Source organism: Erythrolamprus reginae, chromosome 5 (genome assembly GCF_031021105.1).
Source record: "Erythrolamprus reginae isolate rEryReg1 chromosome 5, rEryReg1.hap1, whole genome shotgun sequence".
Classification (NCBI taxonomy): domain Eukaryota; kingdom Metazoa; phylum Chordata; class Lepidosauria; order Squamata; family Dipsadidae; genus Erythrolamprus; species Erythrolamprus reginae.
Window position 1 is genome coordinate 25,713,727 of NC_091954.1, and position 18,398 is coordinate 25,732,124.

Below are 18,398 nucleotides of genomic sequence, written 5' to 3' on the forward strand. Positions count from 1 at the left end.
TATCTGATTGCAGAAGGAACAAAGGGAAGGTGTTTTAGAGAGGAGCGAGCCACCACATGTCCTGCTGGATCGCAGGACCAAGCGAATTCTGGGGAAGGGGCGGATCCAGCAGGCTTTTTAAAGACTAGACTCGGTCCTCTGCAGATTGGACAGCGAGCAGCCCACATGACTGCTGGACCCGCTCCTTCAGTGCGGAGAATATGATGAACATATTAACCTTTTTTTATACTTTTCAGGCAGGTTATCTAATAATCAAAAACAAAGGACCACACATGCCTTTAATTTATTAAACATTTTCTAAGTTCTTTTTATACCTTTATATTTTGGTAAAATAAATAAATGACACATACACTTGACCTATTAAAGCTTCAAAGTATTTTATACCTCCTGGGAGGGAAAACGCATTTCATATTTTAAAAGATGTTACGCACATCCTTTGCAGAAATGAACAATTAAATAAAATTGTTAAATAAATAAATAAATAAATAAATAAATCACACATAATCCACTTTACGTTAATTTGTCAATATATGCCACAGAGTTACCAGGTTAGGTATTTATGAACTCTATATCTTATATACATCTAGGCAGCCAAAATCTAGGCAAAACCATTAGGTGGCAGCCATCAGATCCAGAAAGTTCTTTCATTACCCTCTAGCAATAATCTGGATTTCTGCAGGTCCAATTGGCAGCCTTGGTTTTTTTCCCCTATTGTAATAGAAATAATAAAAGCCTTCCCCAGATATTAATTTCCTGAGTTGGGAGATAACACAATACCTGTTAGCCATACTGTGCAGCCACGAAATCCACCTTTTGTGCCTAAAACTTGTCCTCTCTTGTTTCTGCTAACATGATGGGCTTGGTACACCACATTGGTAGACCTTTGGAGGATCTGAGTATATAAATAACATAAAAATACATTGTTGGTTTAGTAGCAAAATAAAAGAGCAAACTCCAGAATGAACGTGTTATAAAGCAGCACCCCAGGAAAAATACATTATTCAGACCTCAGAGAAACATACACCCTTTATGCTAATATGCATGCATGCACCTGCGTGTTTCCCACATCTTGGTCTTCAGAAGTATTTGCCTAAGGAAACCTTTCTTTAGGGTAAGAATTTCATTTGTTCTGAGTTAGTAATAAAGGCATAGAGGACGCCATGGAGGTAGAAATCATTACACAGAACACTCAGAAGTTACTATCACAACCTGGTGCATTAACTTAATGTAGTTTACAGTTCCCTCCATGCCTGGAATGTCAAAAATCGGGGGGGGGGGGAGCATTTTAGGTAGAAATAAGAACATTGAACAGGTTGCAGGAATTGGATGAATTTTCAACATTCTGAAAAAAGAAATTGAGAAAGTGAGATGGAAAGGGTACAAAAAGTTATGGAATCAAAGGCAGCCCTGGCTATTGCCATCAGGTTTCTCCAATTGGAGAAACTGATCAAAACCTGTAGTGATGGAAGGAAATATCTTTTTTTTTACCCAAAAGTAGGTGGATTAAAGTTTCTCATCCTAATTACAGTAATCCCCAGCCTTTCTGGCTCCATGGACCAGTGGCAGCAGTGGCAATGGGTGTGTGTGTGGTAGCAATGGTTTCATACATGCAGTCTAGATCCTGTGCATATGCAAATGAAGATTTGCACACTCATCCGCCAGTTCCCAACAGGCCAAGGACTGGTACCATTCAGTGAATAATAATAATAATAATGATAATAATAATAATAATAATAATAATAATAATAATAATAATAATAATTATTATTATTATTATTATTATTATTATTATTATTATTATTATTATTATTATATTTGTATGCCGCCCCTCTCCGTAGACTCGGGGCGGCTCACAACAGTAATAGTACAATATATAACAAATCTAATGATTAAAAGTCACTAAAAAACCCTTATTAAAAAGAAACATACACACAAACATACCATGCATAAACTGTATAGACCCAGGGGAGATGTCTCAGTTCCCCCATGCCTGGCAGCAGAGGTGGGTTTTAAGAAGTTTACGAAAGGCAAGGAGGGTGGGGGCAGTTCTAATCTCCGGGGGGAGCTGGTTCCAGAGGATTGGGGCCACCACAGAGAAGGCTCTTCCCCTGGGTCCTGCCAGACGACATTGTTTAGTCGACGGGACTTGGAGAAGGCCAACTCTGTGGGACCTAACCGGTCGCTGGGATTCGTGCGGCAGAAAGTGGTCTTGGAGATATTCTGGCCCGATGCCATGAAGGGCTTTATAGGTCATGACCAACACTTTGAATTGTGACCGGAAACTGATCAGCAGCCAATGCAGACTACGGAGTGTTGGTGTAACATGGGCATACCTAGGTAAGCCTATGATTGCTCTTGCAGCTGCATTTTCCATGATCTGAAGTTTCCGAACACTCTTCAAAGGTAGCCCCATGTAGAGAGCGTTACAGTAGTCAAACCTCGAGGTGATGAGGGCATGAGTGACTGTGAGCAGTGACTCCCGGTCCAAATAGGGCCGCAACTGGTGCACCAGGCAAACCTGGGCAAACGCTCCCCTCGCCACGGCTGAAAGATGGTTTTCTAATGTTAATTGGGGACCTTGTCCTTATTGTTTTTCTTACAGAATAGTAAACCACATTAGATAGTTGAACTGATATCAATATAAGAATATAAGAAGAGCCATGCTGAATCATGCCAAAGCCCGTCGAGTCCAGCATTCTGTGTCACACAGTGGCCCACCAATTGTCCTTGGAGATCTTGAGAAAGAGAAGGCAAGACCCTCCCTTTCCCCTGACTCCCAACAAATGGTACTCAAGGGAATCCTGCCTGCCTCAACAATCATAGAAGAGGCAAATGGACATCCATTTCAATAACCACTGATACACTTGGCATCCATGAATCTGTCTAATCCTGCCTTGAAGCTATCAAGGCTGACAGCTGTCACAATCTCTTCTGGAAGTGAATTCCATAAACCAACGACCCTCTGGGTGCAGAAATATTTCCCTTGGTTTGTCCTCATTTTCTTTCCTATGAGCTTTAGGGAGTGCCCCCTTGTCCTAGTATTGTGTGATAGAGAAAATAACTTTTCTCTATCCACCTTTTCTATCCCATGCATGATTTTATACACTTCAATCAAGTCACCCCCTTAAACGCCATCTTTCAAGGCTGAAGAGACCAAGGCGTTGCAACCTGGTTTCATAAGGGAAGTACTCCATTTCTTTTATCATTCTTGTTGCCCTTTTTTGCACCTTTTCCAGTTCCATTATATCCTTCTTGAGGTGTGGTGACCAGAACTGTACACAGTGTGGTCTCATCATCGATTTGTACAGAGGCAATACAACACTTACCGATTTATTTTCAATTCCCTTCCTAAACATGCCAAGCATGGAATTTGCTTTTTTTACGGCTGATGCGCACTGGGGTGACATCTTCATGGAGCTGTCCACCAAAACCCCAAGATCCCTTTCTTGGGTTGTCTCAGAAAGTTTGGTCCCCATCAGTTGGTAGGTATAATTGGGGTTCTTTACCCCGATGTGCATAACTTTGCACTTGAAGTGGCAAAATGCATTTGCCACTTTGTTGCCCACTCACTAAATTTCGAGATCCTTCTGAAGCTCCCCACAATCAGGTTCACTTTTCACTACCCGGAACAATTTAGTGTCGTCAGGAAACTTTGCTATCTCACTATTTACTTCTACATCCAGATCATTAATAAATAAATTAAAAAGTAAAGGTCCCAAAACTGAACCTTGGGGTATACCACTTCTCACTTCTTTCCATCCAGACAATTGTCCATTTATTGCCCCCCTTTGCTTCCTACAATTTAGCCAGTTTCCAATCCAGGACAAGACCTGTCCTCTAATTCCGTCGCTGAAGAGCTTTTTTAGGGGCCTTTAGTGAGGGACCTTGTCAAAAGCCTTTTGAAAGTCAAAATATACAATATCAACTGGGTCGCCTTTATTTATTTACACCCTCAAAGAATTCTAACAAGTTAGTAAAACATGATTTGCCTTTGCAGAAACCATGTTGATTTTCTTTCAGAAATGCCTGTTTTTCTATGTGCCCAGTAATTTTATCTTTAATAATGGTTTCCATCACTTTACCTGGAACTGAGGTTAAACTGACTGGTCTATAGTTTCCTGATCACCTCTGGATCCTTTCTTGAAGATCGGGGTTACATTTGCCTCCCTCCGATCCTCAGGTACAGTGCCTGATCTTAGAGAAAGATTATATATTTTAGCTAGAAGTTCAGCAGTTTCACACTTCAGTTCCTTGAGAACTCTAGGGTGGATGCCATCTGGACCCAGCAATTTGTTGACGTTTAGTTTAGAGAGGCATGCAAGAACATCTTTCTTGCTTATCTCTATCTGGTTTAATTTTTCTAATTCCCTCCCTGGGAAAACTAATTCAGTGGCAGGCAAATGCTCTCTATCCTCCTCTGTGAAAACAGAGGCAAAGAAGTCATTTAGTTTCTCAGCAATCTCCTTGTCTTCTCTGAGTATCCCCTTCTGACCATTGTCATTGAGTGGCCCAAAATATAATTTTGCACAGGATTATACTGTCAAAGGCATAATCTTTACTAAATAATAACATCCAAGACTTACAACTCTCGATAACAAAGACAAAAAAAAGTCTGGATAGAGGATGTTATAAAACATGGAGACATCGGCATAGAACCGGGGGGAGGGGAACCTGGAGAAAATCACAAAATACAAAGAGCTGCAAATAGAAATAGATTGTGGCAAAAGAAAGCAAAGGTGGTAGTAATAGTAATATGCACTTTGTGTGCAATCACAAAACATCTTGAGCATCACTTGAACACCTTCAGCACTGACTAAATCGCCATCAGTCAACTGCAAAAGGCAGCTTTACTTGGAACAGTTAAAACTCTAGCAACTGATATCTTTAAAACCATCAACCACCTATCTCAGTCCTTGAGAAGGATTCAATAGTGGGTAAAAATTTCAAATCCAGTCTAGACATCGCCCTGACTGTGCAACAAACTTAAATAAATATTATTATATTTATTTAATATAATAAATAACATTAACTTTTACAGCTATGCTGGATGGTAGGCCAACATATTTATGCCCATATTGAAGGCTGTAAAGAGAAAATATGGCTCTTCTCTATGACCTAAAGAGTTTTATCAATGAAAAGAAAACTGAACAGAGGTTTTCCAACTCTCATGTTCTGCTCTCCCAGCACCCCAAATCTTGTTGGCTTGGAACCCAAATTTAGTTCTTATCCTTTGCCAATTGCTCAAACAGTCTGCCTGGGGAGATTGTAGCATTGCTCAAGATAGGAGTGGACTCTGTATGTTTTTGGAACCCCTTGACTTGCAGAAATTCCATCTGAGTCCAGAATCCCTTTTTGACCCTGTTCTTTTTCTCTCCCATTTAGCTGAATCATTCTTAAAGAGACAGAACTCCTCAATGATTGTTCTTTAAGCACTGTAACTCCATATCCCTAATTTATTCCTCTGTCCCGCCCACTCCCCAATATCTTGGAATCAATTAGCATCAATAATGCCAAAAATCACAATGCTATCAAGGTTTTTTTGTGCTTGCTTTTGTTTTTCACAGATGGAGTAACTTTTTATGTGGCTTTAGATTTATGAAATATGCTCGGGAAGTCAAATAGAAAACAACATCTAGAGCCCAGCAACTTCATTTCTGAGTAAGAATTCTATAATAGAATTTTAAATATGAATCTAATTATGGTTGTACTATAACCTTAAAACAATAACAATTAAAGTCAAGTCTGCTCTACCAGTGGAGAAATGTTTCTGAAAACTGACAGAAGAGAAAATCATTTAGCAATTTATAATAAACACCTAGCATTATATTTTTTAAAATAATTTTATTAAGCTTATAAAAATATAAAGTAGAAATGAAATGAAAGTAGGGAAATAGGGAGGGGAAAGGGGAGAGAAAGAATGGTAGACCAAGAAAAAAGAAAGAAAAGCATTGATGTTCAAGTCTTTTTAAGCACAATAAAAAAACAAAAATGAAATTACAGCCTTGATTTTTACTTTTACATACTTAATATGGATAAGTCATTTCTACAACAACCTTATCAGCAAAACCAAAAGTCAAAGTTTCATTTTTTTCCACCTCAAGCACAAAAATTCAGAAGCAGTTTCCAAGTAGAAACAAAGTTGGATGTGCTCTTTTTTATTAGAGCAGTTAATTTAGTCATATCTGTTAGTTCTGCCACTTTTCCCAGCCATTCTTTCATTGTGGAAACTAAAATATCTTCCCATTTTTGTGCACTATCAACATATATAAACAAGGTTCTATAAACAAATCTAAAAGTCTCTGATTTAATTTTTATATTCACCTTAAGAATCTTCTGTATCAAAATATGGCCCATACCATAATGTTTCTTTGCTAAAACCTAGCTTTATATTATTCCTGGAATATGAAGTAAAAGTTGTTATGTAAGCATTAGATTGTGAAATAGCTGGATGCGTATTGTGGCCTTGAGGCTTTTTAATGGCACATCTGTATCCCAGATCAAAATGTTTGGACGAAGTATGTGTGGGATCCAACAAATATCAGATTTCTCAATTAATATAGCCAAAGGTTAGCAAGGAGTTTGGGAAATTATAGTCCCAACACATCTGGAGACAATGGGATTGGGGAAACCAGGCAGGACATTCTGTGTCAAAGTAGAACATGGAACAAGATGTTCTGTTTGAAGTTTCACTGCTTTCACAGATGAGCAGCAGCACATCTTGAATAGTGTAGGCCCATGATGGCAAACTTATGGCACATGTGCCCAAATGGCACAAAAATCCATGTCACCCAGCACGCATGGCCTTGCTTGTTTGTCTTCTGGGTTTCTGGCAGAGATGCATGGGCAACAACCAGTGTGCTTCACCTGTGCAGCAGTGCCGAAAACCAGAGTGTGCCTGCACACCAGCCAGCTGATCATCGGACGCGCATGAGCGCTAGAACCCAGAAGTTTGGCTTTTCTGGAGCATGATACCTTCATGGGTAAAGCAGTGCTGAAGACTGGCCTGCACATGTGCACCAGATCATTGGGTATGCATGGTGCTAGACCCAGAAGTTTGGCTTTTTTAGACTGCAGCCCCGAGGAGCGCACACACATGCAATGTTTCCGCACAATCTTTTTGGCATTCGGTGCCGAAAAGGTTCACCATCACTGGTGTAGAATGACTGGATTATTCTATCCTCTCTTCTGTTCCATGGGGCCTCCTTGTCATCTATAGCAGTGATTTTCAACCTTTTTTGAGCTACGGCATTTTTTACATATACAAAATCATGGGGCACATTGAATGGGGGGGGGCCTAAAAAAAGTTTGGACAAAATTTTTTCTCTCTTCCTCTCTTTTGCTCTATTTCTCTCCCTCTTTCTCTCTCTTCCTTCCTCTCTCTCTCCATCCCTCTTTCTTTCTCTCTTCTTTCCTTCCTCTCTTTTTTGCTCTCTGTCTCTCTCCCTCCTTCCCTCCCTCTCTTTCTCTCCCTCTCTTTCTTTCTCTCTCTCTCTTTCTTTCTCTCTCTTTCTCTCTCTCTCTTGCTGAGCTTCGCGGCACACCTGACCATGTCTCGCGGCACACTAGTGTGTCGCGGCACACTGATTGAAAAACACTGATCTATAGAACGTGAACAGTTTCTGCATAAACCTCATGGTTTCAGCTAAGATTACAGATCACTGCCAAATCAGACAGAAGTTAGTTCAATATAGTCCAAGCAAACAGTAAGGAAACTACAGTATTTTACCCACTGGTATGAATCTTAGCACTTTTCTCTTATTAATTTTGGCACCGTTATACCAGACTTTCCTTCTACAAACATGGAACATAGAGTGTCTCATAAGAAACTCAACCCAACTGTTATCCTCAAATAAGCAGTGATTCAGTGTAGACTAGACTGATACTTTATTTTGCATCTGCAAGCTGAACAAAATCATACTTTTTAGTGAACTTATTTTTCAACTAATCAATGTGTGAAATCTAGCAAAGTTCACTTTAGCATTTTTAGATCTTTTCATCTGTGAAACTAGAAAACTTCACCAAGAAACTCGACTGTAGGCAATACAACTTTAGTAACTGAGTTGTTGATGCATGGAACTCACTACTAGACTCTGTAGTATCATCACCTAAACCCCCAAACTTTACCCTTAAACTATCCACTGTTGACCTCTCCCGATTCCTAAGAGGTTAGTAAGGGGCGTACCTACAGTGAGTGCACCAGTGTGCCCTCCACTTCCTGTCCTAATGTTTCTCTTTTACTAGTATCATGTATATAAATATTACTATACTGTATCTCTGTATACCACCAATACGTACGTGACTAAATAAATAAATAAGTAAATAAGATAAATAAATAAATAAGAATTGAAACCAAACATTTAAATGTTTATCGATAATTTTTATAATTATATTAGGATAATTTCTGCTCTTATAACAGCTTGAAAATAACACCAGGCCACAGTTAAAATGACATAAGGCCTTCCTGCATTATTATTACCTTGGTATCATGATAGTTGGAAGACTCTAGAACAGGGGTGTCAAATTTGCAGGCTGTGGGCCAGATGCGTCGCGCACTGGCCACATCCATGTTCAGTTTAGTAAAGGGGTGAAAGAAGCAATATGTCACATGATGACACCATGAGAATGCAAGTTTGACACATCTGCTCTGGAAGACATGACAAAGAGTTAAACTGTAATGAAAAAGGTCATCACAAAGAAGCAGATTTGTGATAAAGCAGATATTAATTTCTTAATGGAAGGAGAAGTTTGACAACACAACCAGCTACCCCCCAAAAATATAGACAATCTCTTCTTTTCTAGATGCATTAAATGCCATTCCTGAATTCAGTAAAGGTTCAATACACATGTTGGCAGGGAGGGGAATTCTGGGAATTGAAGTCCACCCATCTTAAAAGCTGCTAAGGTTGAGAGACTGAGAGCAATCTGCTCTGATTTCCAATTAATTTGCGAGTAAAATGCAAGATAGGAATTCTGAGAGTTACGAGTGGCAATTCACAGAATTCCATGCTGGAAAGGGCTGGATTAGGGGGGAAAAATAAGACAAAGAAATCATGATCTCAATAACGTTACATAGTGTACTATGTTTTATGGATCACCCTGCCCATTTTTGCAATTAGCCTGCAATTACAAATCAACATTTTATGGCAGCAATAATTTTTTTTTGCCAATAATGCAAAACATTGTGCTTTTGCAAGACATTTTTATAGCATAATAATGACTTTGGGTTTCCATCAAGAGATGATAAGATCTTCTTATCAATACCAGTAAGATCTTACTGGCTTTCAGGGGGGCAAATATCACTGCCTTTAACATTTTAAAACATTTAACTATAGGCTCGGGTAAACATTATTTTCCCTTATTGGAAAAAAATTGAATTTTTAAATCATTTCTGTAAAATGATGATGTGTGGAAACCTGTAAATTGAATATGCCTGAAGCCTAGAAGATATGGTGCACAAACTGAATGAGTTAAGGAAGCACTCATAGTCCATAGAAGCTCATAAAAGCATTGATTATACTTTAATTTAAAAACATTATAAAACTAAAATTGAAATATCGGAAATTATTATTTCTCCCATGCTTGTTTTATTAAACTGTGATCTGTTTCAATTAAAATAACTGAAATGCCTGAAACTAGAACGTGGGTGAACAATATGAAGTCTATACTTCACCAGTGTCAAATATGTCTCTATTAATAGAGGAAGCTGGTAGTAATTTAAAATGTTTATTAAATTTATATAGCCTTCTGACTAAGAGAATAATAGTTAAAAATAACAAAAATTGATAGGTGATCAGAACCCAAATTTATATTTATAGTCATCTAGAAGAGAGCTCAGTCAACTCAGTCAACTTGGCCCAAGCTCTGGGTAATAACCAGATTATTTAACAGAATAACGGAATTGGAAGGAACCTTGGAGGTCTTCTAGTTCAATTCCCTGCTCAAGCAGGAAACCTCATAGCATTTCAGACAAATAGTTGTCCAATCTCTTATTTAAAACCTCCTGTGGTTGAGCACTCACAATTTCAGGAGCCAATCATTACACTGATTAATTGTTCCATCAGGAAATTTCTCCTTAGTTCTTGGTTGGTTCTCTACACAGTGTTTTTCAACCAGTGTGCCGTGGCACACTAGTGTTCCGCGAGACATGGTCAGGTGTGCCGCGAAGAAGGAAGCTCAGGTTCCAGTCTCGTAACTTTTTGCTGAGAGAGTGAGAGTAAGAAAGAGAGACAGAAAGAAAGACAGAAAGAGAGAGAAAGAAAGCAAGAGAGAGAGAGAGTGTGAGAGAGAGAAAGCAAGAGAGAAAGAAAAGAGAGAAAGAGAAAGCAAGACAGAGAGAAAGAAGGCAAGAGACAGAGAAAGAAAGCAAAAGAGAGAGAGAAAAGGAGAGGAAGGGAGAGAGAGAGAGAGAATAAGCAAAAAGGGGAGGAAAAAAGAGAAATGAGAAAATGATTGAGACAGAGAATGAGAGGAAAGAGAAACAAAAGAGAGAGAGAAGTGACTCTTGATTTAAAGCATATGATAAAAAGCACTCAAAGAATAAGAGAGAAAAAAACCCAGCCCTCACCTGTTTTTGGAAATGGTTCAAGAGTGTGTATACACACACACACGGATGGGGGAGGAGACAGGGATGGAAAAAGAGAGGGGAGTGTCTTAGGGTGTCATTTTGGTTGGTGGTGTGCCCCAGGATTTTGTAAATGTAAAAAATGCGCCACGGCTCAAAAAAGGTTGAAAATCACTGCTCTACAAGACTCTAAGAGAGCCTTAGTTAGAGCCTTTCTAAAGGCCAGGAGGGTGGAGTCAACTATATATTGGGGGGTGGAAGGGGAGTAGAGTCATTCCAGAGGCCTTGACTTACTTTTTTTCTTTTCCTTCTTTCCTTCTTTCTTTCCTTCCCTTCCTCCCTCCCTTCCTTCGTAAAATTTATTAGCTATCAATCAATCTAGATAGACAGAAGATATCTAAGTGGATTGCAACATTAAAAGCTAAAACTATATAATTTATATAGTAGCACAATAATATAAATATTTAAATTCTTATGCATCATGACTTTTCCAGTGCATGGGCATTCTCAAGGATTCTTTGAAGTTGTGGGAATTCTAATTATAATTCATATGGATGAAAGCAACAGTTTTGGGAAGGTTGATTTAATACACGAGCGCCCAAAATTTGTATGGAAACACAGCGTTATGGTACTTCCGAGGGAGAATAAGTTTCTATAGATAGCGGAAGTAAATTAATTTAATCCCCACTTGGTTAAAGACCTCAGTATACTAATAACAAAAGATTTAAATGCCAAAGCCCACTGCAACAACATAGCCAGGAAGGCTTCAAGAGTTGTAAACCTAATCCTATGTAGCTTCTGCTCTTACTACAGCAAAAGAATAATAATGGAAGCCATCGAGATAGAAAAACATCCCCAAAATATGAACAAGCGGGATGATACCTCCCGCCTACCAGACATCTGGAAACCAGCCCTCAAACGTAACCCAGCCATAAAAACAGAAACTAGACTCAGAACACATATTGCAAAACAATCAAGTAACTTGCAAGCTCCAACTACTCAGGATATCACGCCTAATCAACAACCATTAACTAATCAGCATACTTCAGCTACATCAACGACCCCAGATGTTACCCCACTGACTCACCAGGAAGTTTCTACACAGCAGGCAATTGCTGAGCCATCAAACCACACCCAGCCACCAGTATTTATAGAAGGAAGGCAGCTTAGGTCTCACAGTGTTCGCCTTAGAACAAGGACAGAAACACCAGCCTGAAGATGATGAGTGGGACCTCATCGAAATGTCGCCAGAAATTTCCAAATCCTACACGGGAAGAAACCCGAATATACCAAGACCATCATACCTGTACCCGTGAAAATCTACGATGTATATCTCCACTAAAACTCTCATTGTGTATTGGACTAAATAAATAAATAAAATAAAATAAAATAAAATAAAAGTATGTTGGGCCATTAAGAATCATCCTTGAAGCACATTGGCAATCAATCTTACTTTTGTTTATACATCAATCCCTACCTTCCTAGATGTAAAAGAAGCTATAGACCTGGGTTGCCCTTCTCCTGGCTTTTCTGAGCATCTTCTGCTCCCAGCTCAGAAGACCTTTTTGCCTCCCAGTTCCCTAAATTGTTCTAAGAAACCATTTGGTTTGATGTTCAAAGGTGATTTTTGGGAGGGACAACCTGGACCTGCATGATTGAGAATGTGGCATAGACATTTGGTAGAACTTCTTTCACAGTCCTCTTTAAATTATTATTAAAATTAATTACTATAAATTAATTATTGTTATTTTGCCATTATTTTTTTAAAATCATTTATGTAATATTTATAGAAGACCCACCCAAATACTTATGCTATTGGGTAGAGTGTATAAATTGAATGAATGAATGAATGAATGAATGAATGAATGAATGAATGAAAAAGTATTAAGAGAGGGAAAGACTGGCCCACTTACATCCACCAACCGGAAGAATCTGCATAGCCTCCCTTTAGGCCAACACAAATAACAAAAACTTCTATAATAGGATCACTGTTTCTAGATGAATATGAAAAAAGGAGAAGTGGGTTGAATGTGGCATTTCTTCCATGATCAGTCAGTATGACTGAAGGAGTCTTTTAAAAGCAGGCAAAGAAACAGGAGAAATCACTTAAATGGGTGGTTGTCCTTGTTCAGCACTGCCATGTTATTCAGCAGTACAGCATTCACCACTTCTACCTGGAAATGCCAAATGTGCTTATAAAGCATGCCCTGTATTGCTAAGGAACTACGAACCTTTCCCTCTTTTCCTCGCTATCTTAAATGAGCCGGAGATTCAACTCAATTCGCCTTTGTCCAAGCATGACCCATCACAGATGATTATCTCTGTTATCTCTATGTTAACTCAAAGTAGACAAAACAGTCTTTGTGATTATCCGTCTATTTGTAAGACATTATGTTAACTATCTTTTTTTTGGTACTATACTCTTGCAAACCAGTAAAAATAAATTTCCTACTTTTAAGCTGGAGATGTTTAAATGCAGTGTTTGAGCAAAAAACAGCTTTAAATAAGCTTCACGGTTAGATATACTGCCGCTGTCACATATCAGACAAAGCCAAGATTTTTAAATTGTGCTATTCAACAAGTCACAATGGTTTGGTTCATACATAATATTAAACCACAATGGATGGAAGGTCATATACCAAGCTTTGGCAAAGCATAGAAGAAAGTGTTGTTAAGTCATGTAGAATGTACATACAACATTTGTATAATTTTCAATGGGCATCACTGTAACCATGCACTAAGATGAACTGGAGAACTTGTTTGTGGTCTCACTGTGGCTGGAATCTGTGGTCAGATGACTAGGAATATGGCGTTTGGCATCAAAAATTCCATCATGTGAAATGCAACAAAGCATGTTCATTGCAATTGTAATTATTTCAACCTTCGAAGCATTTCTGTTATATCAATAAAAATTACAAAAAAGAGAAAGATAAAAAAGAAACATGAGAATACAGTATAGCAAAGAAAAATATAAAAATCAATTCCCTGTTTATTACAAAAAAGAATGTTCCAATTGTTTAATTAATTAATTAAATGTTTGAGTTAGCTAATTCAAATTAAATGTTTGAATTAGCAAAGACTTCTTAAGGATAACTCCCACCTTTATTTTTTTCTCTCCAAGGAATTTAGCTGGCCTTGGAAAAGTAGGGCCATTTGCCTCATATCTGCAATAACTTGAGAACAGTGTGTGTGTGTGTGTGTGTGTGTGTGTATGTGTGCGTGTGTGTGTGCGCGCGCGCTTGTGTATTTAATTATGTGTTTACTGTTTTGTCCATAATAAGACACAGACTTCAGATGCAGCTAGTTTCTTTTACTTCCTTGTCTCACACATAGGAAACAATTTGGACAAATTTCTGGATGCTTGATACCAACTTTATTAATGGGTAATTTTTATTAAAGAATCAGTGTGGTGGATTAGTTAAGGTACTAGCTAGAAACCGACAGACTATTGTGTTCTAAATCTGCCTTAAGTATAAAGCCAGCTAAGTGGCCTTGTCTTGTTCACTCTTGGTCCTAGGGAGAACACAAGGGCAAGCCACTTCTGAAATCCAGCTAGGAAAACTGCAGAGATATATCAAGGCAGTCACCAAGAGTTAACATTAACTTGAAGGCAAATGTGTACGTGTTATGCACTGACCGAAGAAAGTATTTACAGCTCAGGGTTGAACTGTGGGGTCCTTGGTTCTCTCTGAACTTGGTTGTTTTCTTGAAGATATTTCATTACCAAACTAGGTATCATCATCAGTTCTAGTAAGCAAGTGAGTGTTTGCTCTTATTATATATACTAGAGGCTTGCTCTGTCAGTCTTGGGTGAGAGTGGTCTCGGCAGTTCCTCGATTAGGCTGGTTTTTTAATTGTTAGCTTGTTTGTCTGCAATGGTAGTTCCTTGATAGGAATATTGTCTATTTCTTGATTGCTGGTCTAGTGTTAATGTTCATCTCTGCTCATATGGATGTTGACTGCTGGAAAGGAGGAATTTTTTTATTTTTTGGGAGACTTTTTGAGTGTCTTTTGTAAAAAGTATGTAAATAGTATAGAGATAAGCAGCAGGTATACAAAGGACACTTAGGACCTTTGTTAGCACTGCGTGTATAACTGGTTGGATTTTACAATATATAACTTAATCCAGCAATGTATGGTTAAATTAGCACACTACTGCTTTAAGAGCTCCTGTTGCAGTCAGCTATAAGAGGAAGGCAGCAGCATCTCTCTCAGAGCTCGGAGCCTAGAACTTTAAGACGCTCTTCCTAGTAAGGACTACTATGTGTAGTAAGAACTATGTGTTCTAATGTTAGCTTGTATATGTATTGAGTAAGGCTTGCATTGTATATGTATTGAGAATATTGATTGCTGTATTTGTGAATGACTAGGACTATTACTGACTGCAATATTTGCCTAATGTAAATAATAGTATAAAAACATGGAAGTAGAAGATATCCCGCTAATATCCCAGAACTATCCCAGAACTATAATGCATGTGGTCTGGTTATTTTAAATACTGCTCATAGTTCTGGGATAATAGCTGGATATTTTCCTCTGTGCATCCTGTGTAAGTCTTAAGAGCAGCACTGCTTACTCTTTAACACCTAACAACCTTCCTCAAGAATTATATGGGATCATGGAAGACAACAATAGAAGCAACTCAATTCAGCACAAACAAGTGGCCTTCAAAAGGACCTATATTAAGTGATTCACTGTCTTTACTGCAAAGGCTTGAACCCCCTTCAGCAATATAACCCACAAGAATTGAGTAAAGATACATATGTTCAAGAATGCAACTACTATCAGCCACCTTCTCTACACTCAATGCTAGGTCAGTGGTAAATAAAGGGATTTGATCCTGGATGAGGAGGCCGACCTGGCATGTGTGACTGAAACCTGGCTGGGCCTAGAGGGAGGAGTTCCTCTCTCTGAAATTTGCCCAGCCGGGTTTCAGGTATGGCATCAGCCTCAACCCCAGGGAAGGGGGGGAGGAGTGGCTATTATAGCCAAGGAGAACCTTTGCCTGCGTAGACTCGTCGCTCCTGAGATTGCGGGTTGTGAGTCCCTCCTTGTTAAGTTAGACTTAGGGGTTCAGGTGGGCTTGTTGCTCACATACCTGCCTCCCAGCTGCATGTCAACAGCCCTGCCTGTGTTGCTCGAGGAGGTGGCCTACATGGCATCGGACCAGAATACCTCCGGGACCGTCTTCTGCCGCACGAATCCCAACGGCCGATAAGGTCCCACAGAGTTGGGCTTCTCTGGGTCCCGTTGACTAAACAATGTCATCTGGCGAGCCCCAAGGGAAGAGCCTTCTCTGTGGCGGCCCCGGCCCTCTGGAATCAACTCCCCCCAAAGATTAGAACTGCCCCCACCCTCCTTGTCTTTCGTAAATTACTTAAGACTCACCTATATCACCAGGCATGGGGGAATTGAGTCATCACCCCCAGGCTTATAGAGTTTTATGTATGGTTTTTTAAATGATGGGCTTTTAGATATTTTCTTTTAATTATTAGATTTGTTATGCTGTATATTGTTTTTGTCATTGTTGTGAGCCGCCCGAGTCTGCGGAGAGGGGCGGCATACAAATCTAATTAATAATAATAATAATAATAATAATAATAATAATAATTATTATTATTATTATTATTATTATTATTATTATTATTATTATTATTATTATTATTATTAAGCTGTTCTTGGATGAAATTGACACACTGATCCACCTGGCACAAATCTACAATAAGGCCATTGGGGTATTCTTTAGAACTGAAGATGCATGGCCTGATGGTAATCAAGAAAGGATGGAGTGGGATTATTAGACTTGGGGTGGAAACCTCAGTATAGTGTAACAGCAGACATTTATTTATTTTATTCATTTATTCATTAGATTTGTATGCCACCCCTCTCTGAGGACTCTGATACTGATCAATCATAAGTACTTGATATCCCTTGGTCACATGGGATCCACAATGAGGAGGCAAGAAAGACAGCAACACCTAAGTACCATCAAAGTATAATGAGCCAATTCAATGGGAAGAACAACATCCAGCCCATAAACATTTGTGCCGTGCCCTTCACCAGATCTTCTGCTGGTATAGTGAGCTAGCCAAAGGAGAACATGGAAGATGTTGATACGAAGACCCAGACATTTGTTACACTATACTGAGGTTTCCACCCCAAGTCTAATATCCAAACCAGCCAGAAAGAGGACAGGGTGGGATCTAGTGAGTGTCAAAGCCACTGTCCTGGATAAAACCTAGAGCAGTGTTTTTCAACCAGTGTGCCGCGGCACACTAGTGTGCTGTGAGATATGGTCACGTGTGCCGCAAAGCTCAGAGAGAGAAAGAAAACAAGAGAGAGAGAAAGAAAGAAAGCAAGAGAGAGAGAAAGCAAGAGAGAGAGAGAAAGAAAGCAAGAGAGAGAGAAAGAAAGAGAGAGAGAGAGAAAGCAAGAGAGAGAAAGAAAGCAAGAGAAAGAGAGAAAGAAAGAGAGAGAAAAAGAAAACAAGAGAGAGAAAAAGAGAGAGAGAAAGTAAGAAAGCAAGAAAGAGAACAAGAGAGAAAGAAAGCAAGAGGGAGAGCAAGAGAGAGAGAGAAAGAGAGAAAGAGAGGGAGGGAAGGTGGGAGAGAGAAAGACATAGAGGGAGGGAGGAAGAAAGAGCAAAAAAGAGAGGAAGGAAGGAAGAGAGAAAGAAAGAGGGATGGAGAGAGAAAAAAGAAGGGAGAGAAAAAGGGAGGGAAAGAGAAATAGAGCGAAAGGGAGGAAGAGAGAGAAAAAAATTGTCCAAACTTTTTTGAGCCACCCCCCCCTCCTCAATGTGCCCCAGGATTTTGTAAATGTAAAAAATGTGCCGTGGCTCAAAAAAGGTTGAAAATCACTGACCTAGAGCATCCAGGAGTACATCAGTAAGATGCCAGTCAAAAATGCGCTGCTGAGAAAATGCATGAAGCAGCATCAGACATGGGAGGATAATCAAGTGAAGGAAGTGCCATGCAAAACAAGGGTCTGCTCAAAAGGTATCATCAACAAATAAATGAGGTAGCAGACATTGGGAAATCTTACAAGAACTGAGGCAATGACCATAGCAACACAAGAACAGGCATTAAGCAGCAGATCTGTAGAAACAGGGTTTTTACCAAACTAGACAGGCCCCAAGAGGCTATTCAGAAGGGTCTCAGAGACAACCCAACACCTAGAGGCAGGGTGTAAGATGCAGTTAGGGATAGCATATATGGTACCAGAATGGCACAGACAAGAAGCTGGCATTTTGTACAGGAACATCTGCACTGTGTATAGTCTAGACCAGGTGGAGGCAAGTTGACTCTTCTATGATTTGTGGACTTCAACTCCCAGAATTCCTGAACCAATCATGCTAGCTCAGGAATTCTGGGAGTTGAAGTCCACATGTCATAGAAGAGCTAACTTTGCTTACACCTGTACTAGTCCATCCTCTTAAACACAATTCCACACTAAAAGGGAACCAACATTCTCCATTGACAGACAATTTAAACTGCAAGATATAATCTTGAGTTGAGTCTCTGGATCGTTTTTTAAACCATTTGTAGTTATTTTTTTCCTAGCCACCTTTTTGCACCGATGAAGTGTTTCAGATTTATTGTTCCCTACAACTCTATAAAAGGTTGAAAGAGAGTAACTACCATAGATAAAAAATACCAAAGCTTAATCTAAAAAAAAAAGAATAATCCTTAAGGAAATATTAATCTTTTGTCTAGGCCAGCACTTTAGCTGCTAAATGACACACTTCTGAAATATTGTTGAATCATATTAAAGGGAAAGTTTGAGATTGCCAAGAACTGTGATGCAAGAAGGGAGCAGACTAAGTAGAGTGAGATCA

At 39.2% G+C, this 18,398-nt stretch overlaps 1 protein-coding gene across 2 annotated transcripts in view; it reads right to left on the reverse strand.

Annotated features, from left to right (window-relative positions):
- The window catches only part of PAPSS2 (3'-phosphoadenosine 5'-phosphosulfate synthase 2), a 54,647-nt gene that overhangs the window by 24,421 nt on the left and 11,828 nt on the right, over nucleotides 1-18,398 (reverse strand). For both annotated transcript variants that reach the window (XM_070752245.1, XM_070752244.1), the window contains exon 2: nucleotides 778-892. In XM_070752245.1, the coding sequence (XP_070608346.1) occupies nucleotides 778-892 (115 nt within the window). The remainder of the gene's footprint in view (nucleotides 1-777; nucleotides 893-18,398) is intronic.